A 26663-nucleotide genomic window follows, 5' to 3' on the forward strand; every position below is an offset into this window, starting at 1 on the left:
TTGCACCTAAAAATAAACCAAGCTTAAATAAGGAAGGTCAATCTGCCCAAATTAAAGACACTGGAGTCATACTGACATATCTACCCGGAATAGTTGTACTTTACCTCCCTGGCCCACATAATAAACTTATTCCTTGATCCTTACAAATAATCTTCCTTAATATCTTATATAACTAAAATGTACTTTTAGAAGAGACGGCGATTAGGAAATAATTTTTTTGTTGTGGTTTGAATTTGACAACGTACCAACTCCTTTCTTAAGATTTCTTCTCTCTTCAGAGCCTGTTGAAGATCGTCTCTTGCAGCTTCCAGCTCAGATTGAAGATTCTCTATTCTTCGACTGATAACTTGTTCGTTTTCATCAAACGTCCATGAATCGAGTAAATCTAAAATTTTCATTTTGTTGGTCAAACACTATTTTCATATATGCCAGATTTGTGTACCATGAACATTTTTTTAAAACCAATTAAACAAAACAAACCAGAAGTCTCTGTCGAGACTGTAGCTCTACTGGTTTGTACTTATAACAAAGAATGAGAAAAGAAGCCATTGCCATCAGACCAAAACTATAGAAGGAGTAGCGTTTTAAAGGAATTTCACAGAAAATTCTATTTTTAGTAACCATGGCAACACCGTTCATCGAAATCATAAACCAATGCACTATTTTATGTATCTTAGTGTTGTCTACTTGTGTGCCAAATCATATTGAAATCAGATCAAAACTGTTGGAGGAGTAGCGTTTTAAAGGAATTTCACACAAAATTCTATTTTTAGTAACCATGGCAACACCGTTCACCAAAATCGAAATCCGATGCATTATTTTATGTATCTTAGTGTAGTCTACCTGTGTGCCAAGTAATATTTAAATCAGATCAAAACTGTAGGAGCAGTAGCTTTTTGAAAAATTGTTTACAGACAGACGGGACACCTTACTATCGCATATAAGCTCTTCTGGTCTCTCACCAGTGGAGCTAAAAAATAGGTTTAAATTTTCAGTTTCCATCTTAATCTTGATGATTCATGATATTGTCTCAAATTAAATGATGATTAACATGGCTATGTATAATTTTCAAAACATTGACTCAAATGGGTCCTGTAAACCTGAGCTATAATAAAGAATGAAATGTTTAATACCATTTTTGTCCTGAAGTTCATTTTTGAGTTTTTCTATCTGGAACTGGAGGCTAACAGTGTCTGTGTTTGAGTGCAAACCTCGTAAATCAACAATTAATCTCTCCTTCTCTTGTCCACTGGCAACTAAGGCCTTAAAGAAGAAAATTATATACTTTTTACAATATAAATTCATCAAATTCAAATCAAGTGCACAGAAAAAAAAATATTAACAGAATTTTGAATTAAAAAAAAATTATTTCAAAAACGACAAGATTAAACTTTTGAAAGAAAAACAAAATTAAAAGAAATTTTGTATTTACTACAAATATAAAATTCTAATAGAACAGTGAAGCTTAATTTAATTAACCAAATAATTTAATTAACCAAATTCAAAGTCACCTCAATGACTTTATCTTTTTCCTTAAGTGTCTCTCTCAAATCATCTAAAGTGTCTTGATTCCTTTTCTCAGACCAACCACACCTGTTTTCCACTGACTGTAAAATACAAATATATCTTATGTAAAAATTAAATTAAAAACCCTCTTAGATATTCTTTTTTATAATTTCAGTATCTCAGTGATCCCTACTGATACTTTCAGTGGAGGTTACACAGAGTTATCTCTCCTTGCTAACTCTCTCACGGCCAGTCACGGGCTATATAAGAGTTACCTCCTCCTGACTGATTACCTGCAGCTCCCTCTGGACTTGAGCCAGCTCAGTTTTGAGATTGTGAATTTCCTTGTCTAGCTTGTTCATTTCAGTGTCGTGTTTCTCCGCTTGTTTCAGTAGAGCCTCATCCTTGTCACGTAATTTCCTCAACAAACTGTTCAATGTCTCGGCATTTTCTGATTCCTGAAGAATTTGACAGAGAAATAAGAAATTCATCCAGCAATATACACATTATTACTGATTTTCCTGCAAAAAAAAAAAAAAATTTCTGATCACCCTCAATACAAACATACTTGGAGTTCAGCTTCTGGAAGTTTAATTCCTTTCTTCAACCTTTCAATCTCATTTTCTTTCTTTTTTATCTCTTCTTTGTGATCTTCTAAAGCATCCTGCAATGAAAAAAATCTCTTGTAAACAGACTTATATTTGTGTTGAAATTCCAGAAATTTAGGACAAATTTAAAGCATAAAACATTCTGCAAAGAAAATTCTTTTGTAAACTCAGACCTATTTATGTGGAACTCTCAGAAGTTCAGAAGAAAATTCATTAAATATTAAAACACCATTGATGAGATACATTTTGTTGAGGTGCAGTGATAATCATTTTTACCTGTAGAGATTTCTGGGATGCCTTAAGTGAGTTTGTCAGCTGTTTTAAAGTCTTGTCTTTCTCATCTCCTTCTTTCTCAAGGCACTGAAAGACACACCATTTCAATATTTATTCATTCCTTAAATAGTAATGCCCAATATATTTCACTGCTTAGCAAGAGAATAAATTCCGCAATTTTCACAATCTTTCTTTAAAAAAAATCAACAAAAATTTTCATTCCCAGTATTTGACTAAGACTCAGAAAGTTATATCATGATATCAAAATATTAAATTCTTTTATTTTTTCCAGTGAAAATCAAGATATACAAAAAACAGAGGCAAGATTTTTTTTTCTTGTGTTAATTTAAAATATTGAAAGCAATAATTCATCAGTGTACAAACTCAGCTTCACCCCCCCCCCCCCTCTTTTATTTGTACTCTTACTGCCATTACCTCAATGGTCTGTTCTGCCGTCAGTAACATCTGATTGGCTCGCTCCATCTCATGCTCTTTGTCACGAATCTCACGTCTCAGTTGTCGGATTTCAGCATCCTTGTCATCCGCTAGTTTCATCCTCTCATTCAAAGCCTCCTGACATTGAAAAACAAATCTCAATATTACATATTTTCTCTTCTTTTCAATATTAAGAGATATCTTACTAGATTTATGGAGTGTCATTTTGTTACTGTAGCAAACCATAAGATTCAGTTATTTAATTTGTGAGCAAAATCATTAAATAATTTTTTTTTATAATTTCCTAAAATTAACAATGTTAATGTGAGGGAGTATTTCTGAACTTCTAAAAATCATTGGAATCGGAATGTGACTCTGATTTCTTGTTTCCAAACATCTGTTTCACCTAAAAGCCTTTTCATAATGTCAGCAATATTTTGTTTGATTCTCTCAGACTCTAAATCTCCTGCTATGTCAATACACTAGTAGAACTAGGGAGATCATTATAAAACAGAGCTTAATGACTCAAGAGATTTACGAATTATGTTGTATGCATCAACAGAGATTGTATTCTAAAACAAAATAGTTGATACTGTCAATCAATCTTTACTTGAGAATACCGGGTACTTTATTTTCATGCAATTGTGCAAGATTGTGTGCTAGGGCAAAAACTTCATTCTCATATATTTTCATTCATATAAATGAATACTTGTGTCACAATTCAATTTTTTCAATACGATACAATTTAAGAACGAAAATATTGTGTAAGGTTAAAGAAAGCGTTTTCCTTCTCTAAAAAACAAAGAGTAAAAGGTGGTGATACAATAGAAATATACTACCAGGGGTATAAAATTAAAAACATGTATCTAGCCCACGGGCTAGTGGCAGCAAAAAGTTACCATCCAAAAAAAAGTATATTTTATAACAAATAATGAATCAAAAATTAAAATAAAAAAAATGTTGAAAAAAAATTAATCATTGAAAAAGTCAGGGTACTGAAGTCATCTTTTGAAAATTAAAATTTTTTTCTTTACTATTAAAATTAAATCATATAAAATTAATGATTTCACACACACAAAAATTTTAAAAAAAATCCCAATGCCTGATGCCCGGGGTTAGTGAATTTTAGGAGTGGGCATGTGAATGAATTTTAAATTCATTTGGCCCATGGGCAAATCCTTAAATACAAAAATATATTAAATTTGTGAATCACATGATCATTTAAAGCTGGGCAAAGGGTCTTGCATGATATACTCAATATTTGTCTTCCTCTTTTTTGAAATATTTATAAGTACAATATTAGTTTATGGTAGGGCATGCAAAAATTTAGGGCAAGTTAATTTTGACCAAGTACAGTACAAGCCGTTTAATATCATAGCTTATTTGTCAGGCCAAAACTTTATAATAACCGACTATGATTATAACCATGACAGCTGAAAAATATTCACTGGTTGGGAAAGTTGATAGCAAAAAATGCCTGCCGTTTTTACTTTATATTAAATATGTATTATAGTATTAATTTCATATTTTTAGGTTTATTTTGTTAAGTTGCAAATATCATTTTACTTTTTTTCTGTACTGATTAAGAACATTTTGTATAAATAAAGGCACTTTCGTAAAGCTTAATAATCTCCGAACTTCTCCCTCGTGTGTGTCAAACTTGTTAACTTTCATTTTGATCTATTTCGTTTTTAGAGTTCTATGATCAATTCAATCTATTAATAATTCGTTTGTTTTTTTTTTTTAAATGCAGTTTTAATGAAACACAAAACAAAAAGAGAACTTATATCTATAAAAAGTATATAAAAACGTACAATCGAAAAAAACATTGTGTTACAAAAATGTTAGTTCAACATTTCAGCATAATACAACTTGATATACCAACTACACAATATTTACGGTATCAAAATTATGTTACAACAAAACAGAACATGAATTAAAATTGTTTAATTTTGATGATCTTTTTCAACCTTCACAGCTATTTTCAGGGAAAATTCTCTAAAACACAAGCCCAATTATTTTCTTCCTTGCATCCATTTGTCTAATTACACTTAATGGTGCCGTTTAAAATGAAATTAAATTAATTGATACACTGATGTAAATCAAAAACGCTTGGACAGGCTGGTTAAAAAAAACATCACTTCTGATAAATACAATTTATAAATGTAATTAATTATGACCATTTTACAGGCAACAAAAAAATCTCAATTGGGTAAAATGGTCTTAATTTAGATTCAACACATTTTGGTAAAACACATTTATTATCAATTTACAATTAAACAATTAAACAAAAGAAGAATTAGATCCACCTTCCTGTTGTTGTGTAATGTACTGTGTCACACACACAAAAACTTCCAGGTAAATGCGCTGGAGTGTGACTAATCCCCCTCAGTCAAGCCATTGTGTATAGATAAGCGACAGTGCATGGGCCACAGGTGTTGACAGGTGTTATCTATTGTTTTGTTAATTGTCTCCAGAGTGAAAAAGGTGTAAAAAAATATTGTAAATCCATTCATGATAGTAACTGAAGTACACACTTTTACCTATGATAATAACGTAAGAAATTAACATTGAATTATTAAGAAATGGTTTTGTGTTTTAAATATCTATGATAAAAAACGGCCTATGATATAAAACAGGTATTAAATTAAACGGCTTGTACTGTACTTGCCTTTGGACAAGTGCCTTAAAAATCTATTTGTCAGCCCTTGTTGGATCCCTCTTCTTACCTGTGTTTTGAGCTTCATTTTATATTATTGGATCCCCTCCTTACCTGTGGGGTGGGTCTGAAGATCTCCATACACTGCTGCATCTGTCTCTCTTTATCCTTCAAACTGTCTGTTAGCTGTTGTATGATCTTATCCTTGGTTTGAAGCTGGGCCTCCAAGTCATCAATCTTGAACTGAGAGGACAATATCAATATATATAGAGTTTATATATCATTTGATGAAAGCATGTTATTAGAAGATTATTTTCAAATAATCAGTTATTCACCCAAATAAATACGTACATGTATGGCTAAAGATGGCTGTAATTACACTTTGAAAGATTATATGTCCACCCACATAAAATTCACAGGAAAATTAAAATATCATGTCAGTCTAATGCACACAATGATTAATATTTTTCAAACAATCTGTACATGATGATTTATTATAAAACAAAACTTAACATGATTTATTGTTCCAATATTACTAACACGTCACCATTCAATCTAATTAAAATCAGACTTCTTAGATCCGCGCCGTATACACTCTGCGCCACATCACTCACCCGAGTCACTAATGGCCCTGCTGTTCTTTAACAGTAGATCTTCCCCTTTATATTCTTATGTAAAACTTAAAATGATCACATAAAAGGGCCCCAGCCTACCCCAGAGAGACACGAATGTTGTAGCTTCTACCTACCCACACGTGCAAAGACCTGTAAATGTTATATAAATATTCCACCCAACCACAAATCTGCACGTTACATGTAACTTTAATCCACACACATACTCAAACTTAAATGTAACTTCCACCCACCCCCGCCTGTATATGTTACATGTAACTTCCACCCACCCACACCTGTATATGTTACATGTAACTTCCACCCACCCACACCTGTGTATGTTACATGTAACTTCCACCCATCCACACCTGTGTATGTTACATGTAACTTCCACCCACCCACACTTGCATAAGTTACATGTAACTTCCACCCACCCACACTTGCATATGTTACATGTAACTTCCACCCATCCACACCTATATAAGTTACATGTAACTTCCACTCACCCACACCTGTATATGTTACATGTAACTTCCACCAACCCACACCTGTATATATATGTTACATTTAACTCCCGAACACACCTGTAATTGTTATGCCCCCTACCCCCTCAGCGCACACATCTGTAAATATTACATGTAACACACATCTGTAAATGTGACATGTAACACACACTTGTACATGTTATACGTTATTTACACACCTGTAAATATTACATGTAATTTACACACCTTCAAATGTTGAGATCTGTAATCCTCTGAAGCTATTTCCTTCTCTTTCCTCAGCTGACACTGCAGGTCCTGTCAATATATCAAGGATGAAGATAGAACACAGTTCAAAAATACAAATTTTGTCGCACAATAAGATACAAATGTCTTCTTTTAAAATATTTTTTCCTGAAAATGTAACTAACTCCATCTCTTGATTGTAATCAGCCTTCTATTGGAATCTTCCTCCACTCCTTTTTAACATGTTTAATAGCTGAGAAAAGCAAAAAAAAATTCCCATTGTGTGATAAAACTATTCTAAAGCTCTGCATGACTTCCAGCTTTTAAAGTAAAAATATTTTTCCATGGCACTGTCCTATTTAATAGTATCTTCAGATTTCAAATGGCCATCAACTCTTCTTCTGGTAATATTGTATTAGATACATAGATGCCTGCACATGTGGTAAAGAATAAACATGATATCTGTTATATTTCAAATTTCATCTATACGGAATACTTTCTTTGGCTGACAGGAAACAAACAGCATTAATTTGTATCTAAACTACATATAGGCTTTATTCATACAATATATATTTGAAAGACATTCTCGTCACGAAACTCTAAGTCTCTGACCAGAATGCAGCTCTAGTGGTCACATAAGCTTGAATTGGCTGGTTTCTGACCACATCAAATGTCATTAACATTAATTTTCACTATAGCACACTATTTATTTGCAATTATGAAGTCAAGTTAGTAAACCACAGAGTTAAGAAAATATTGACTTTGTTTTTATCAAAAGGGACAAAACATCTTTGAGTAAAACGTACATAGTATCATTGTTGATTAATCAACACAGTAAACTAACACCAAACTTAAATTTCTATACATACAAACAATTAAATATATGATTCCATCCTAAATTAAATCCAGAAAGCTTAAACTGATGAATGTCACAGAAATAAAGTAGACTATGAGTCTATGTAATTCTGTTTACTTTAAATATCCAAATAGGCTAAAATAAATATTCAATTATTTACCAACTAAGATTTCATTTTTCAATGTGCCCTAAACAAAAGATGTCAAAAGGGGTTCTTTTCTTTGATTTATTTATTAAAATTAAAATTATTTGTTTACAAACTAAGATTAAATTTTTAACAGAAAATGCCAGACCTGACAACTTTATGTGCCTAAAGTGCTGGCCACTGGAAATGTCATTCAGATCTTATTTTAAAAAAATCAGAGAGAGCTTTCATTTATTTAACTTATTCAGATTCAAACTATTTTCCTAAACAATACACAACTGAAATCTAAAGGGTCTTATATTGCTATCAAAACAACTAACAAGTTATTTTCTGCAAAAGTGTTTGAAAAGGGAACATGGCCCTCTGCTTGCTTCACTTGAAATAAAATTTTCTCTCAGTATCATGTTTGTTTCAGAGTATGAAGTCAAATTGAATTAAGCAAATTTATAATGATTACTGAGTTATCTCCCTTAGCAGAGTGTCATTCCCCCTTAAGCCTAATCCCCTACCTGCACAGCATCTTCGCTCTGCCTTAGTGCTGTCTCTGCCTTGTTCAGCAGCTCTTTGAATCCCTCTAATTCTCCCTCCTTCCTACCCAGAGTTTTCAGCAAATTCTGTGAAGAAAAATCAGCACAATCATTGGTCAATTTTTCTAAAGCCAATCTCTCTTCTATCAACTCCTTCGTCCATATTTCCTCTAAATTAGAATCCCTGAACAAATCGGTTACGCAGTCTAGATTTGAATCCCAAGTCCCACTCGAATCAATAGTCCATTTGGGATCACTTAGATTTGATGGGAATTTTTCCTCAATGCCTGAATCTTCTTCTAACAATTCAGAAGCCCATTGTGGTTCCATATGTTTGCTTCCATTAAGGTCACTATCTACTGTAGCCTTACTTTGCTTTGGAGCAAAAATTCCAGAGTGCATATTCCAAGTTTGTTCTACTCCAAAGTCCCATGAACTATCCTCACTAGAATCCCACGCAATGTCTCCCCATTTAAAATCCATGGTTAATTAATTCTGGTAATGCAACATATAGATTGGCATCCTCTCAGAATGTCAGTACAAAAAAAAAAATCTGCAATCCTTAGGATGACATAAATTCTTAAATCAGACTTCAGAAGCTAAAAGCCTTGCAAGCTTGTTTCTGCTTTTTATTGCTGTTGGAACATTTTTTGGTCCAGCCATTATCTTTTTCCATTCATTTTTTGCCCCCTTAAAATTGTACTCCAAGATTATATGACAATAAAATAAAAATAAATAATGTCATCCCGCCAAAAAGGACAAGCCAAATAAAAATCCAACTTTTAAATAACAATTACACTGATAAAGCTTTAAGTCAATCTGTTTTGAACAATTTGACACTAGCTAATACACAAGCCCCTTTGGATAGTTCATTTAAAAGGGCAATTTCCTTATAGGTATCTGTAGACATCGGTTTACCCTAACCCTGGATCAACGAGACCTCGCACAATGAATTCCCCTCGGGCCCTAGGGAGCTCTTTCACGGAATAAAAGTTGATTTTAAGAATGAACACCTTATATCAATAAAGACGACTTAATTACACCTTTTGGGTCAATAAAGTTAATTTGGCTGAAAGGTCAATACACAGAATTATAATAGGATCATGCTTTGCCGTTTTACCAAAAGGGAAAAAGATAATAAAACACAAGCTAAAAGACTAATAAATTTGGGGAAAATAATATTAAAACATCATGGAAAGAATTAAATGGATTAGGAGGCCAGAAATATTTTAAAACAGGAGAAATATCAGCCAAATTTTATTAGCTATATAAAATTTTTATGTCTTAGTCCCTGGAACTTCATCAATTTTTTCAAAAATATTCCATTTCTTATGGGTATTTAAGAGATTAACAATCAAATCCCCCCTCAAATAACAAATATCATTGATGTTTAATTCTACCACGTATTTAATCAAAGACTTCGAATCTAGCATCCAGCATTTCTTTGCACTTTTAAGAATTTTCTAGTTTTAATTTTTCCATCCACGAACTTTTGAAGTTCAAGTAAAAAATCACTTGAACATAAAACACAAAAAAGCCAAACCTTAACATTTAAAATCCAGTGATTAATTAAATTAAAGAATTTTATCCCACTGAGAAAATTTATGCACTACTTTGTTCATATTTTCGTCATGTTTGATGCAGTTTTGGCAGTGTGTCTTTCAGCAAATTGCTCCAAAGTTCAAAAAAGTTAATACAAATTCAGCAATAAATCACCGAAAAATAAGCCCACAAGTCAATCTTAATCCCCCCTTGCTCATCAAGGTGTACTTAAATCGACCAAATGATGCCTTGACGCTTAGGTGTTTACCAAATATTATACTTCCAACCGCGCAATACACATCAATTAAACCTGATATCTATTGAGGACTATATCGCATGTCTTCAAAAGCATCCTATTGTGACCCTACAAGTCTATTATCATTTGCTGAAATTTCCGAAGAGCTTCTTTTATTTGAGGTTCAACTGCCCATACGCTTCCCATTGAACGTCCCAATACCCTATCGTGTGTATATCTGACGCGTGCCATAGGGGCGTGTAAAGATCAGACAAACTGGACAATTAACTCTGTAGAATTTGGTGCAGAATTTAAAAATCTTCCTGAACCTTTAAAGTATCACTTGATTAACATCAAATAGTTTGGTTTATAAATCCCATTTATTTGAGCCTGATAGATAGTGCATCTGTTAAATGGCTGTGGATATATCCCTCCCAAGTAGTGATGGCACTCTAGACCTTTGATTTGTTTTGAAAGGTGGAAGCAAAATCATATATCAACATAAACATGTACATTGTATGATCAACAGTCTACTATTTGTCATAAACCAACAAAAAATAACATTTATTCTATTATTCTATTCAAAGACAATTCAAAATTCATATTGAACATCTAAATTGTCACTCTTTCCTGAATTTGGATAAATTCTTTTACACCTAATTTCTCTCTCAAATGTTCACAGTAAATGAAATCCACAATATTTTATAGTCTATACTAGTATAATAAAGATTTTGACTCCACATTAAAAAAAAAAAAGTGCTGAAAATATTATCTGAATCAATTTAATTTTCTCATATTTTTGTATTATTTTTCATCAATATCACTGTGAATATGGCTATTTCAAGCACATACTCCCATAGTGACCATTCTAATAATAAATTAAAACTGTATTAAATATCACCTAGTCTTTGCCAGAAATTAAAATGTATCCTAAAATAGCAGAAAGAACCATCATACATCAAAATACATGTACAATGTATATACTACGTTTAATTCTAGCTCTTATATACAACTTCAGTACATGTCACCCGAGACTTGTACCCGAGTGTTCAGAGCTCATGAAACAGAAAAAAAAATGGCTACCTCGACTTCCAGCTCCCGTTCTTTGAGATGCAGTTTCATGCTGGACAAACTGTCTTCTAAAAACGTGAGGTCCTCATGCTGTTTGTCTACCTCCTAATTAGTAAACAAAACACACAAAGAAAACAAAACAAATCAGAAAAACATCAATTACAAACAAACGCTATAAAACAACTCAAGTAATTAGTCATGCTCTTTTATTCAGTGTTTACACATTCTCCTATGGTGGTTTATACAGATAAATTTGTCTCATATGAATTTACTCATGTGAAATTCAGAATATTGATGATTCCTATTTTGATCTCTTTTCATACGAATTGCATGCAAAATTTCACATGAATTAATCTGATTTATTTTAGATTTGTCTGCATATCTAAAAACTTCTTATATTATCAACAGTTTTTGTGGGCTTGTCAAGTTATTGTGATCGTATTTTCATAATAACAAAATGTGAGACGTATTTTATACTAAAAATCCATACAAAATACAGTGAAATCATAAGAGTAAACAGGTCTGTAATTGTAGCTCTCAATAAAAAGGATTGTTTAAAAATGCAGGTTGAATTCAATGTCAACAAAATAAAAACATTTGCATGGGTCTTTTCAGTTAATTATGAAATCACTGCATTTTAGTAAGAAGAAAGGGTTTCATCAGCCTGTTCAATAAACATCTTCAAAATATTATTCTCATTCATTTGCACCCAAAAAGTACCAGTAGGTAAAAGTATCAACAATGAGTTTTCAATATTTTCACTAAATGCAGGAGATCAAAGCATTCGTCTATTTTTACAAATTAACACACAAAAGAGAAGGTGCTCTTTCATCAATACACAAAAAATACAAAATAAGAAATTCAAATTGGACAAAAATCCCCACGATAGAGTAATCCACGGCTTTTAAATGTTTTCTTTCTATATTGAGGAAAAAGTTAAACTCGCAAGACAACAAAGACATTTTAATTGCATTTTATACCCCGGTGAAGTTGATTTTAAACAAAGGTCAGTCGAAGGCGGATTACTCTCATTTAAAGTGCTAACTGCTATTCTTTTTCTTCTGTTATAACTAGTAATCTCTAGTAAAAACAATTCACTAGCACCTCTCCAGGGCTCTTATACCCTCTTTTCCCCGCTAAGTACAATCATACAGATTTTTTAGGCAATGATTAAACACTTTCAAATGCTTTTAATGTGTATAGTTGATTGTAATAATTTTACAGATAATATACTTTTGATCCCCTCCTTCTGCCATTGTTCTTAAAATCTTGTTTTAAAAGTTTGGAGATCAGATGTTTTTGGAAAAGAAGATCAAGTATTTTGTACATCAGACATGCATACATACTATTCTTGCATTTCATACTATACATTAGCCTACACAGTCATGCAATAACTCTAAAGTACACTAAAATGCATGTCCATAACTCTACTTATCAAAAACTTAATATCATTTTCTTTTGTTTAAAAGCCCATCTTTATCCCACCCTCCCACCCCCCCCCCTCCCCCTACCCCCCATCCAAAAAAAATCAATTGAAACATATTTCAGAAACAATGCAAATGACAACCTCACACAAATAAGAAAACTTTAAGATCAATTTAAAAATCACTGCAATTCAAACAAACACAGCACATCATCACACAACATGAGGGGGACCCTACCTTCTGTTTCTGAACAGACAGGGTGTGGAGTTCATCCTTACACTGTCTGAGCTCCTCTTCCTTTCTCTCTAGTTTATCCTTCAAGTCATCGACCTGTTAGATGATAGAAATATCATGATCAAATAATTATCTCAGTAAATTTGATATGGCTTAAATGAAAAAAAGTTTCATTATATAAATTGTGCCTACTTTCTATTCTCAGATACATCTGCGTTTGCACGTTGCTAACAACTTCAGGTAAGGTTTATGATGAATTTTATGAAACGTTATATATAACATCTTAAACATGCTGTAGAATTCTCTCTTTTTTTGACTCCATAACATCAGAAACCACTAACAATATATCTCTGCAATATCATGCTCAAAATAAACCCAAGTCCCATCTTCACCCTAGAATCTCAAAATTGTCGGAAATGATTACATTGTAGAAACTGATATGCATGTAGACATTTATTGGGAAAATGTTTAATTTTTTGAATCAGTTTAGAAATATTGAACATAAGTTAGCTTTAACAGCATGATCTGTATTAGTAACCATATTTATATTCTTGCATTATGTCTTAATTGTGTTGGACATAATACATTTAAATGATGTGATAAATGAACATAAGATGTAGCTATAATCAGGAAACGTCTTTCAGTTGTGATAAAACCGAAAATTCAACAGTCAACTTTACTAAGATATTGTGTCCACACAATCATAACCACAGTGGAATATCATTTTTTAGCAAAATAAATTACTAAGATATTGTGTCCACACAATCATAACCACCGTGGAATAGCATTTTTTAGCAAAATAAATTATCATTTTCTAGGAAGCAACCTAAGGGGAATAACTCTTAATGACCATATCACAAAATTGTGCAACGCACTTCAACAAATCTGAAATTTGTGCAATTCACATTATTTTCACCTAAAATGTGCTGGTACCTGAATTTCCAAATATGTTAAATTAAAAAGTAAACCCTGTAAAAGGGAAAGTATCACAGCATTAGAAATGTATACAAACAAAATGATTTCTGCATTTTTGAAAGATATTTTACTTATTTTATTTCATGTATTTTTTATTATAAGGTATATGTAGAATAGTCTAGGAGAAAAAAAATCCTAGTCATACAAGACATTTCTTCTCATTATACAATTTATGTAATGTGGAATCATCATTGCAGGGGAACAATGCACCTGGATTATGTGGATCATCCACAATTTTCCACCAAGTTCAAAACCTCATAAATGAAATATTTAGTCAATGTATCAGTTTATTGAATCTTCTGCATAAAGGAATCACTCTCAAACTATTATCCTTGCAAACCAGTAAAATTTTGGTTGCCCAAGAACATTAACTCCCCCCCCTAAATTAAAATGATTCAACAGTATCGATTGACCACTGACCTCTTTATTTCTCTTCCTGAGGTCCTGATGTAGACCTTTAACAGTGGAGTCCCACACTGGCTGTAAGTCTTCATGCTTTTTTAATTTGTTGTCTGCCTCTTTTAATTTCTTCAGAGCATCCTAGAGATAACAACGCAACATTTTAAACTATTCATGGCTATCACACAACATCCAAGTCATTTCAGGTATACATTTTTAGTGTTTATGTTCTTTAATTTTTTTTTCTTCAAAATTTACAAAAAAAATTATAATTTTTGTCATTTTCTGAAATCTGAAATGGTTCTAAAATGTCTTAAAAATACATATGCTAAAATTTTCAAGGGTTTTCAAGAAATACCATCTTTTAGAAGCTTGTGCAAATGCCTTGTAATATACCACTAATTTGTTTTAGAAATCTTCAAAAAGTAGGAATACTTCAATCAAAAATTCTTAGGGAAAATCATAAGGAACATATTCTCTGGACAGGAAAAATCAACACTTACTTTCTTTTCTTCTTCATTTGCTTTCAACAGATCTTCAAGTTTCTGCAAGGTAATTCAATTTCTTTATCAAAATTTAGTTGATGAGAAAGTGACATAACTCACAAACTATATGCTAACTTAGTTTCTCTGAATTTCTTTGTCCTAAATGAGTTCACAGTTACATGTATCTGTAAATTAAAATAAATTCCATGTGCTTCTTTTTTCAAAGAATTTACTTCCCCCTCCACCAAAGTATAATCATTCCTTATGGATATGAAGATGCCATACTTACTCCAATCATTTCATTCTTTTTGTTGGCATCTTCCTTCAGATCCTCCACTTTAGTTTTCAAAGTTTCTAATTCAGATCTCTGATCATCCACCTCATCCTGACAAAGAGCAAAGATTTGGATTTTAGACACAAATTATTTCTCTATCTTTTTCCAAATTAATATTGTGCATTTAAAACTGAAATTTCTAAACACATGTACCAATATGCAATCATGCATGCTAACTACAAATTAGCAGTGATCACTGAAAAAACAGCATTAAAAGCATTGACTTTTTCCATTCTTCTGAGTTTAAAAACTACTACATAGCTCATCTCAACAAATATTGCATATAGTAGGTATGTGCGATTTTATCGGTATACCGGTAACAAATATAGCATAGACAAGGCAAACCGGTTTTACATTCCAAATGAAATAATTCATTTATTTGTTAATCTTTCAAATTACAATTGCATTTTTTATGTATGGATTGACATGGTAATTTTATGTACATAAAAATTTCAAAAAATGAAATTTTGTGTTTAGCATATTTGTAAGAAAAATTATGACTTTTTATTTAAAATCATTGCAAAATTTTAGTAAAAATCTCAGGATAAACCTTTGTTGAAAAGACAAACTTACATCTCATTTTAATCTGAATCAAGCATTGTTCACAAACAGGACTAAATGTTACTTTTCAAAAAATGATTATAACCTGACATACTAATGTTTGTAGTATTTTGATTCCTTTTTGTTGAGATGAGCTCAAAATGACTTAAAGTGAAAAAGCAAACTAATAAAAGTAACTATACTTCAGCCATACACATTACCTGTAAACTTTAAAACTAATAATTTCTACCTTGCCACTACCTCTTTATGAAATTTATGGGTAAGTTACAAACTAAACACTACCTAAAAATTCTTGTTAATGTAGGAAATGGCAATACAAAAGAGTAATGTGTAAAAGAGGAAGGAGAAAGAAAATAGGACTTTAGACCACAAACCAAAATCAACATCATCCAGAAGGAAATATATAAAGCGTACCTACTCATGCAACCAATATAAAAGTGAACTTTTCTAGTTGTAATATCAGAAGGGGTGTTGGAAAAAAAGGAAAATCAAATTATTGAAGCATGAATATTTGATTATTAAAATACCGGTAATAATACTGTGAAACAAAGTTTAAAACATTGTACCCTGTTCTTGAAATAAAATTTCTAATATTCTGAGATTTAAAAAAAAACTTTTTTTCCTTTTGTTTCTGTTAAACAAAAGCTACTCTTCAAATATTCATATATTTCCATTTTTTAAATTCAATTCCATTGCAATGCATGACAAGTTTTAGTTTAATTTTTTTTGTTCATCAATAAAATACACACCTAACTTTATTTTAAAAATTGTCAATTTGGTTAAGTAGACAATCTGCATAAAAAGTACCATATAGGAAACATTGCAAATTACATATAAATAATACAAATTGATGAAATCAGATTCTTGCTTAGATAAACACTGAAAATGAATACACAGGATTTGTAAATAATATATGTAACATAAATAGTAAGGTGTCAATAAGTGATCATGTCTACTGCAATGTTAGATAGGATTCCTCTACTGTGAGTGTTAGTGGGTGCAAGGTAAGGCCCATCTACCTTTGGTAATTAATTCTAGCGTTAATGACTGAGACCCACCTGTAGATGGCGGGGGGCCAGGAAGGACTCACTTTCTACCTGTGTGGTGTCTTTGACAATACAAGACAAATGCTGCATGCCAGAGAGAAAAGAAAAACAAACATGATCAGTGATGATCGGAAATGACCATGGCTGGGCATGGAGGAAAGAGAACTATCTACAATATCACATTCACATGGAAACATTCAATGACATTTATTTCAATTCCTGACAATGTGGTCCTATACATTATTATAGCATCAATATAAAAATTAAAATAAGAAAAACAAATATTTTTCATTCCCAGTTAACATGGTTAAAAGATTGTCAAACCAGCAACTCATTTCTATTATCCTAAGTTATTCAACACAATGAGTTACTCCACTAAACAGATGTTGAGAGAGATTCAGGTTAAGTTATAGTGGTTCTAAACTCTTGAAATTATTTTTTCTTTATGTTAAAGTGTGTCACAATAAAATTTTTATTTGCATAAAAAATGCACTTTATAATTAATACAGATTTTAAAATCAAAAACTCTGCAGAACAATGAAATGATCTTTACATCATAATGTGGCTAAAAACTTTTCATGCACCTAGTGAAGAATGAACCACATCTTTCTAAAATGCAGTGAGTTTTGTACACAGAGTATACACTATCCACAATTGTGTACCAACCTCCATATCCCGATCTTTGCGTGACAACTCCTTCTCTAACATTTCAACCTTTTCCTCAAGGTCCTCTTTCATCCTCTGAAGATGGTCTGCCTGCCCCAAGTTTTTCTGATTCTCTTCAATTTGAGCTTCCAGCTCCCTTCAAAATGAAAAAAAAATATATTCAAATCTCCATGCCACCACAAATGACAAATACAACAACTTTGAATTGGCTTTCTTAAAAAATAATCTTACCTTCTTTGTGCATCCAAATCTTCCTTTAATGACTAAAAGTAGAGAAAATCGAAGCAATGAATTATAAAAATGTGATTAACTTTAATTCTCTGCACTTTAATTCTCTTAATTTATTAAGAACACCATGTATATCTTTTCCATTTATAAATATCTTCACCATTTCTAAAATATTTCATATACTCCAATATCATTCCTTGCTTATTTTGTCAATTTTCCTAGAATTCATTTTAATTTTTTTCTATTACAGCCTACTTTCTGTCTTTTTTTCTCTAATAAGACCTACCTGCATCTGGATTTCTTTGGACTGTTCCAGATGCCGGATCTCCATCAGGAGTTGTTCATTCCGGTTCTCCAGGTCAGCCAGCTGATGGGTAGCTTCCTGTAGGGACTTCTGGGAAGCTTCCACCTCCTGATGGGAAAAAATCAAGAAATGATGGGAAAAAGGCAGGAAATGATGGGAAAAAGTAGAAAATCACAGAAATTAAATATAAACTACTCAAACACTGTTATCAATTCGCAGGTATCCTCTTATCTTTTGGATCCTTTTCTGGGTTGTTATTACATAATAAATAATTAATGGTTCATTTCAACATCAAATTGTTCAATTATGATAATTCATATATAATAAAAAAAATCAACAGAGCAAAACAAATTAACAGAAATAATCTCGCCATCTAAAATGCAAGAGTCATTTCAGGAACAACATAATCATTAATCAATAAAGCAAGACATTAATCAGGCCCAACAAAAAATTTTTTTCTGCATAATCTCTCGATCTCTTGTCACCTTCTTTTTACACTCCACTTCCTCCTCCAGTTTCTGCCTGACCTCGCTCATTTCTTCCTCCATTTCTCGTCTCATTTCTTGCAAGTCTTCTTCACGTTTGGTGGACAATGTTTCTATGGCTTCCCTAGAGGGAAAATAGAATAAAATGACTTCGTCTATCCTTATATTTTTTCTTGATTGATAATATTCTGAATTTTTTTTTACCATGTTTACAGATAGGAGATAATGACTTTGATCACAGGCAAAATTCACAGCTGATGCAAAATCTTTCAGTGATTGGGAAGGCCAAAATGGTCAATCTCTTACAACATGTTTGATGGGCCAGAAATGGGCCATCAATATAATCTGAAGGGCCATTTTAAGAAATAACAAAGTGACAAACAAATATGACATACGAGAAAAAATGTTTTAATTACCCAAACTGATTTTTAACATATGCAATGCAGCAAATTTAAAGGAACTCGCATAGAATATAATTGACCCGTATTTTGTGTTAAAAATTACGACAGTTTTGGAAAGGGAACAACCCTAACATACAAATGAATGAAGTAGTGTACCTAATGTAAGTGTTTCGTTTAACCGGAGGTATTTTTTGATGGGGTTCAACCAATGAGATTTGTTGTTTTAAATTGACTGCATTTAAAACGAAAGTAAAACAAGTAAGAAAGTCGTACGCAAAATATTTCAATATAACATCGCTAAAAATTGAATGTGCACCTTGGCGCCATGATTGATTGATTTAATGCACCATTTTTCACTTGCGACTATGGTGCGTGGTGCAAGCCCTTCCCAATCACTGATCTTTTTCCTTTTTGAAAGTATCTCTTACATTTAACATGTTTAACAATACAGAATTATCAGAAGAATCAACTAACCAACAATTAACAAATAGAATACTTACGAGGCCTTTTTCAATAATTCTTGTTTTTCTTTCAGTTCCTTCTTTAAAGTCTCCACCTCTACTTTCAGTTCAATATTCTACAAATACAGACATTTAAGTTAGCATCATTTTCTGCAAAAATTCCTTTTCTTAAACTAGTTAAAGACATGTGCATGATTCTTCTTCTAAATAGCCTTTATGAATTGTCAGGACACAAATTTTCTCAAAAACAAAAAAAAATCCTTACAATTTTGAACACATCGTCCCCATCTCCAAGCCTCTGTTGCATTCTCTCCTCCATAAAATAAATCCTCAGTTTTAAATTAAAGTTCTCCTTCTTCAGGTCTGTTATTTGCTGTTTTTAAGGGAGGGAAAAAGGAAATTTTGATCAACCATTGCAGATAGTATCTCTTTCTTTTTTCATCCATTGATTGTACACAAGTTACGTTCTGTAAATTACAAAATCTTTTAATTAATGCTTATTGTCCATTTTATCTCGGTTTCTTAAAAAAATTAAGGCATTCAACTTTAGGCATCATCATAACCTTGATATATTTCCATTAATAATTTATCTAACAGCATTTTTTTTAATGAGAGACTTATGCAGAAAAAAGAGATATGGACCCTTATATAACATGTAAAGACTTGATAATTAGCGATTTGCTATCTTACTGTGTCATATTCCTTCATGGTCCTGGACCGAACTGGTGACATTCGCCCTGTGTTCATCTTTGTTACCACTGAGGAAAAAAATATCAGAAAGAAAAATGTAATATTGAAAATATGGTTATTTCATTGTGTAAAATAATTTCCAAAATTAAACTTCAAGATACTATCTAAAGATTCTTAATCCTTCAAAACAAAAATACTTTTATGTACTATGTATTTACAATTTTACACACAGAAACACACAGGCCATTTTATGTTTTTAGGATGAAGGTTTTACCCCATATGCAAAGAGACCTAGTCAATATATTCAAAATCACTTCATCACATGATAGTAACCTAATAATAAATAGTTTTGTACTATTAATAGTTAATATAGAACAATTTTTCCTACTTACTTGGCACCGTCCCATCGGGGTACTCTAGGTAGGGTCCAGAGTTTAGATCCATCTGTAATTTATCCGTGTTCAAGCTACAAAAGACACAAGAAACTTAAAACATTTCTGTGCAGAAATAATTATGCAATATTAAAAAAACAAAAGAGCAACTGGAGTGTAGAAAAAAAGAATTGTTCCTGACAATGTGCAAGATTTGAAAATCTACTTTTAGTTTTTGCACCTCATTGCATACTAGATCTATGCTGCAGTGAATTTGGTGTTTTAAAACACTTTATGATTTCTTAATAAATTCTCAGTCAATGTAATTATATGAAATTGATACAGAAAACTACTGACAATCTCATGTTAAGTTCATTAAAGAGGTAATTTTCTAGGTATTTCCTAACATTCCTTAATATTTTGGGGTGAAATCAACTACTAAATCAGTGTTATTTAGTGAATTTATGAGAAAATCATCTATCTGAAAGCAGTGGCTCAAACAATAATAATCAGAAATCAGAGAAGTCTTATTCTTCTACATCAAAACGCAATCAATAAAACCCCACAACTGCCATTCAGCATGTTACATAATTCTGAGAAGTTTCAACTTCAAATAAAGCCAGACTTAGAAAAGATAAAAACTGTATGCTTAGTTTAAACTCATTGCGAACCTTGCCACATGACACCCACACACAAAATCACGTACTTCGTGAGCATCATCATAAGAAAATTTGTAACAATTGACAAAATACAATAATATAACACAAAGAATCACAAATATATGATTTCTATCCTACCTTAATCCCTACCATGATACAGAACTTATCATTCCTACGTGTTAAATTACATCTGAGACGCGTTTACAAACTAGACACACAATGAAGTTTCAAGTGTCCTTGACATTGTATAGGAAGTTGCAAGCAGTCATCAGCTAAATATTTCCTGCTTTGTCCATCCTTGGAAAATAACCTTTGTCTTTTCTAACATGCATTGCACACAATTGATTTTTTTTTTGTCTTCTATCGTAAGTTGTCTTTTCCCAGATGACACCATCTGTCCATAATTAATAAGCAATGTTCAATTTCGTTCTCCAACTTGTTATAATTACATTTTTCACACGATCAGTCCCAATGATCACATGCGTAATGTTATGACACCATTTAACTTCAAATATTTCATTACTTTGATAATATTATTTTGGAAATAGATTTCTTAAGACCTCCAGATTAATCTTTGAAATCATGTTTTTATTTGAAACAAAGCCATGTGCTAAAGTCTGCCAATGACACATGACAACGGTTTGATCGTGGCACTAGGCCCCCATATTGCCAAATTGACAGTATCTCCTGACAGTATCAGCTTACATCTATTGTGATCCGGTGATCTCAATCAGCCATATTAAAAGCCGAGCCACATGCCAAGTCATTCCCAAATTAATACCCATTCTTATACTCTCAAAAACAAAACAGTATACTTTGTACCATTTAATACTCCATCACCTTTGTGAATTTTTTATGAATCCCTCTCCATTCCTCCCTGAAAATTAGACTACCATCACCAAATCTGTCTAAAGAAACTTTTTTTCCCATCGGAACTTTTTTTATTGGGTTTCACACCAAGCTAAATTAAACCATTATCAGGAAATTAGGGGGGACTGGCAATAGATTAGAAATACTGGATCTCTCTTTCCTCACAAAGAAACTTGATGTCTGAAGCAGATAACACCAGGGAGCCTGACCCAGATAAAACTATACATGTACTGTAAACAAACTGGCCACATGTACATGAAACTAACAAGATACTGAAACTTACATGCTACAGGAGTGGTTAAAATATGAATGGAATAGCATTCCTACTGTCAATATCAATTACCAAAACACACGAACCTTAACTTCTAGGAAAATATCCCTGTATTTACTACGTAATTCCCAGAATTAATTCGTTTTACATCACTATCAGTAACTACTGAATCACAAACACATGTGTACACTATTTTAACTTGATACAAGCCTACAGGAAATACATTCTTCACTCCTTTAAATTTTTTTCACAGGATATTCTCAATTGAATGACACAAGAGTTTTACACACACACACATCAGCCAAAAAGATATAAATAGTTCTCGATTCTTGGCGGTTGATGATTGGGTAACCCCTTGTGTTGCTGAAGCCAAGTACAGGATGATAACCAATGTCTTATAATCTATGTTGCTGGTAATTGGGCTATCTCATTCAATGTGCCAGTGGTATGTGTATGTATGAAATTATATGTGCTGGTGTCTAAATGCCAAGGACTCTGCAGGGTGCCTGTGTTCAGATCAATAACCAAGAAATGATCTCGGTTAAACAGCTGACCAGTAACACTCCTATAGTACATAAAGTCATTATGAAAGAACATGACAAGCGATGAAGGTGTCTGGCATGAAATGGACCCAAGGAATAACTTAATTAAGTCACATAAAAAACGAGATTTTTTTTAAAAACACTTGGGTATGTCCCCTCACCCAAATAATTGGAATTTTTTTAAGTCCAAAAGGGCATAACTCTATCAAAAATGATGCGATCGTACCCATAACAGAACTTCACTTAGATATTCATATGATAAATCTACAAACCAAATTTCGGGCAAATTTCATTTCAGTTTGTGCAACCTCTGCAAAGAAAAAGAACAGAAACTGCAATTAAATGGAATTTTCCTAAGTTCAAGGAGCATAACTCTGTCAAAAATGGTGCAATTGTACCCAAAAGAAAACCTGACCTAGATATTCATCTGATAAATCTGTATAGCTATAGTAAATTTAATTTCAATATGTGCATTCTCTGCAAAGAAAATGAGCAAAAAAATTGTAAATAATTGGGATTTTTCTAAGTCCCAAAGGGTATAACTCTGTCAAAAATGATGTGATCATACCAAAAACAGAACTTGACCTAGATATTTTTAGGATAAATCTGTATACCAAACTTCTTTTCAGTATGTGCAGCAGTTGTGAAGAAATTGAATGGAAACTTGGTGGATTACTTCATCCCCTCAAACTCTGTTACGAGGGGATAATCAAATGCACTTATCATTAATGTTATATGTCCCTGGGTTTTTCAACTGAAAATCAGAGGATCTTTTACAATTTTCTACAACAAATGATTTTTTTTATGCAGATGAGCAAAGTCTTTTCAAGCTTGCCAAATACAATATTTCTTGTGTATCAAAATCTCCCTAGCATCAATCATTAAGATGATGAAAACTTCGATGACTTTTACTGTTTTATTTTGGTTTGCATGGTGTACCGAAAATTTCAGTGCATCACAATTCATACTGTTCAAATGATGCATCAATCCAGAATTGAAAAACATAGGTAATCAAAGATTACGAAGCTCACCTCGATGAATGTTATCAGTATAAGTAATGCAAATCTCACATCATATTTTCTTAATAGTTAGAATTTATCTTGACAATAATATTCAAGCAAGTCTTAAAGTTCACTGGGGATTGACCTGTTCCAAAAACTAGGTCATATCCAGCATCTGAAGCAAGTCCGGTAGTGTCTATTACTAGATGCATCATCCATGCAAGTTTGGTCCGGGTAGAGCTTATAGTTGCTTGAGAATGGACCTGCTCCAAAATGTAGGTCAATTCAGTATACAAAATTTCATTTAGTAGTGTCCATCCCTAGATGCATCATTCATGCAAGTTTGGTCCGGGTAGGGCTTATATAGTTATTTGGGAATGGATCTGCTCCAAAATTTTAACCTATTCAATCATTTGGAAAATGTAGGTCACATCCATCATCCGAAGCAAGTCTGGTAGTGTCCATCCCTAGATGCATCATCAGTGCAAGTATGGTCCGATTTTACCCATAAACAGGTTTTGACCTGATCCAAAAACTTTACCCTGATCACTCAGATGAAAAATCTAGGTCACATCCAAATATAATACATGTATTTCTTGTGTATCAAAATCTTCCTAGCATGCATCATCCTTGCAAGTTTGATGATTTTTATTGTTTTGGGAATGGACCTGCTCCAAAAACTTTAACCTGGTCACTCATCTGGAAAATGTAGGTCACATCCAGCATCCGAAGCAAGTCTGGTAGTGTCTATCCCTAGATGCATCATCCATGCAAGATTATTCCAGGTAGGGCTTATAGTTACTTGGGAATGGACCTGCTCTTAAAACTTTAACCTGGTCACTCATCTGAAAAAGTTATATCACATAACAGCACCAAAATGTCCTTGTAGTTATTTTCAGATAGCCTTCATCTAACAAGTTTGGTCTTGGGATAGGGTCTTTAACATAGACATAAATGACATGTTTAATGACTTTGCTATAACAAATTTACCAGGACGCCGACATGCTAACGCCGACCATTTTTTCTGTGGGTATACCTTTACCTAAGCATCCCGACTTCGTCGAGGTTTTATTAAATTTGCATTACACCAAAATTCAACCGAATCAACTGGACTCTGAATCATCTTATCCCTTAGGCTAATTTCACTGGACTCAGCTGTCAGAGCTTGACTGCTTCAATACCGATATTATTTGTACATGCAAATTTGCACCTCTCAACAGAGTTATCCCTACCAGATAGGCTATCAGTCATTGGACTCAGCTGTCAGAGCTTCAATATCGGTAGCATATTTATCGGTCAAATAAATTTTTTAGAATATACAGTAAAAATAAAATTTCAGATACCATTGAATATGCATAAATTTTTTCCTTTGGCTCCACCATCATTATGACACTGACTGTGATACAAGGGTTATGGAACTATATTAATTCTCACTGTGAAATTTAACACAAGGTAAATTCAGAGTGAAAGGACAAGCCAACTTAAATATTTATAATTTTTTTGTAACAAGTGATTAATTAAAAAAAATAATTTTTTAAAAAGAAAATTTTATGGTTACTATAATTATTTTGTATAAAATTAATTTTATATTACTTTAAAATTGCATATATTAGCAGTTATGATAGAAATTCAAAATAAATATAAATTTAAATTATCCTTACGTTTTCTCAGTGGACATTGCACTCCATGACCTATAAACTGCATGTGTTTACCATTAACAACCCTGGACAGAGGAAATTCAAGTTAGAAAAAACGATCGTTTTTGGACAGTAAATAAGTACATAAAAATTGGATAAGATTATGGATATTTCAAAGAATAGGATAGCATGTGCATTGAAAATTTTCATTTATAAAGACTTTAATTTGGCCTTATTAAATTACATTTGGACAAGCCCTCATCACAATCGGTCACACGGACCGGTACTAGAGCCAATTTCATCGGACTTTTCGGTAAAAACCGATCGGTGACTTTCGCATAGACTGCTATTTGTACATGCAAATTTGCACCTCTCAATAATAGTACTTATGTCTTCAATTTCAAAGACTGTGCCTTTGTAATTTTTAATACAGTGAAATAAAAAGTACATGACATTGTTAATAGTTGCTAAATTTACACCAGAAATAAATTTTAATACTTTTCTATGCAACTATCAAATTGAAAGGGGCAAATCCAGAGTAATTCTTTGAGCATTTGTTGAGGTAAATATGTGACTAAAAAGTCTAAATTCAATGAATAGTGGTCCCCTGCATGACGCAGTGGTTAGAGCATCTGCCCTAGAATTGGGAGAAGGGATAAAAAATAACCATTGCCAGACGCCCGGGGCTACTGAATTTTAGGGGTGAACAAGTCAACTTGTGACATCTTATTTAAAATATTATATATTTAAATAACTAAAATGTGTAGGAGTTCAGTTGATGCCTCAGATTTATAATAATTACATCGGGCGAATCTTGTACAAAAAAAATCAATCTACGCATATGGTATAGGTAAACTTATCCAGATTGGTTGCATAACAGATATTTCCGTGTCAATTTTGATAATTTGAGTTGTCCAATCATGTGAATTGTTTTCGCTGGATGCATCTGACGAAAAAGATTGTGACATAACATTAAACTTTACACTTAACTGCAAACTATAATAATTACACCTTAAAAAAAAAATCAACGCATATGGAAAACCAGGCATAAAATAGATTGAAATGTTAGAAAAACCTTTGTGTACTTAATTTTTGTACACTGAAGAAAACAATACCTTAAATTATGTAGGAAAACCAATGTACGAATGACATTAGTTTGTGTACGAGTTGACTTCTGATTTGTGTACGAGTGGACTTTTTGTGTACGACTCAGTTTGTGTAAATCTGTAATTTTATCACAAACTTGCACCTGGCAAGTGACTTATCAAATATAAAATCAATATGCAAACCATAGATTTAAAGCTTGGCATAGGGTTTTGCATGATCTACACGGTATTCATCTTCTTGTTTTGAAATATTTACAAATACAGGTGAATATGAGTATTTTGAACAATGAATATTTCCAAAAATTCCCAAAAAATCT

At 32.4% G+C, this 26663-nt stretch overlaps 1 protein-coding gene across 1 annotated transcript in view; it reads right to left on the minus strand.

Moving 5' to 3' along the window:
- LOC134256195 (golgin subfamily A member 4-like) overlaps positions 1-26663 on the minus strand; it is a 56372-nt gene that overhangs the window by 29314 nt on the left and 395 nt on the right. The window contains exons 2-26 of the mRNA XM_062738844.1: positions 20282-20355; positions 19890-19957; positions 19465-19572; positions 19239-19315; positions 18338-18461; positions 17835-17960; positions 17552-17583; positions 17321-17456; positions 16667-16738; positions 15003-15098; positions 14732-14773; positions 14250-14369; positions 12858-12950; positions 11209-11301; positions 8331-8435; positions 6824-6892; positions 5596-5724; positions 3348-3394; positions 2823-2979; positions 2391-2474; positions 2075-2170; positions 1800-1964; positions 1512-1607; positions 1134-1263; positions 246-385 (exon numbers count right to left, since the gene is read on the minus strand). Coding sequence (XP_062594828.1) covers positions 246-385; positions 1134-1263; positions 1512-1607; positions 1800-1964; positions 2075-2170; positions 2391-2474; positions 2823-2979; positions 3348-3394; positions 5596-5724; positions 6824-6892; positions 8331-8435; positions 11209-11301; positions 12858-12950; positions 14250-14369; positions 14732-14773; positions 15003-15098; positions 16667-16738; positions 17321-17456; positions 17552-17583; positions 17835-17960; positions 18338-18461; positions 19239-19315; positions 19465-19572; positions 19890-19957; positions 20282-20355 — 2479 coding nt within the window. The remainder of the gene's footprint in view (positions 1-245; positions 386-1133; positions 1264-1511; positions 1608-1799; positions 1965-2074; positions 2171-2390; positions 2475-2822; positions 2980-3347; positions 3395-5595; positions 5725-6823; positions 6893-8330; positions 8436-11208; positions 11302-12857; positions 12951-14249; positions 14370-14731; positions 14774-15002; positions 15099-16666; positions 16739-17320; positions 17457-17551; positions 17584-17834; positions 17961-18337; positions 18462-19238; positions 19316-19464; positions 19573-19889; positions 19958-20281; positions 20356-26663) is intronic.

The sequence above is a fragment of the Saccostrea cucullata genome, unplaced genomic scaffold, assembly GCF_032062105.1.
Source record: "Saccostrea cucullata isolate Sc308-1 unplaced genomic scaffold, CSIRO_AGI_Scuc_v1 ctg204, whole genome shotgun sequence".
In the NCBI taxonomy this organism is placed as follows: domain Eukaryota; kingdom Metazoa; phylum Mollusca; class Bivalvia; order Ostreida; family Ostreidae; genus Saccostrea; species Saccostrea cuccullata.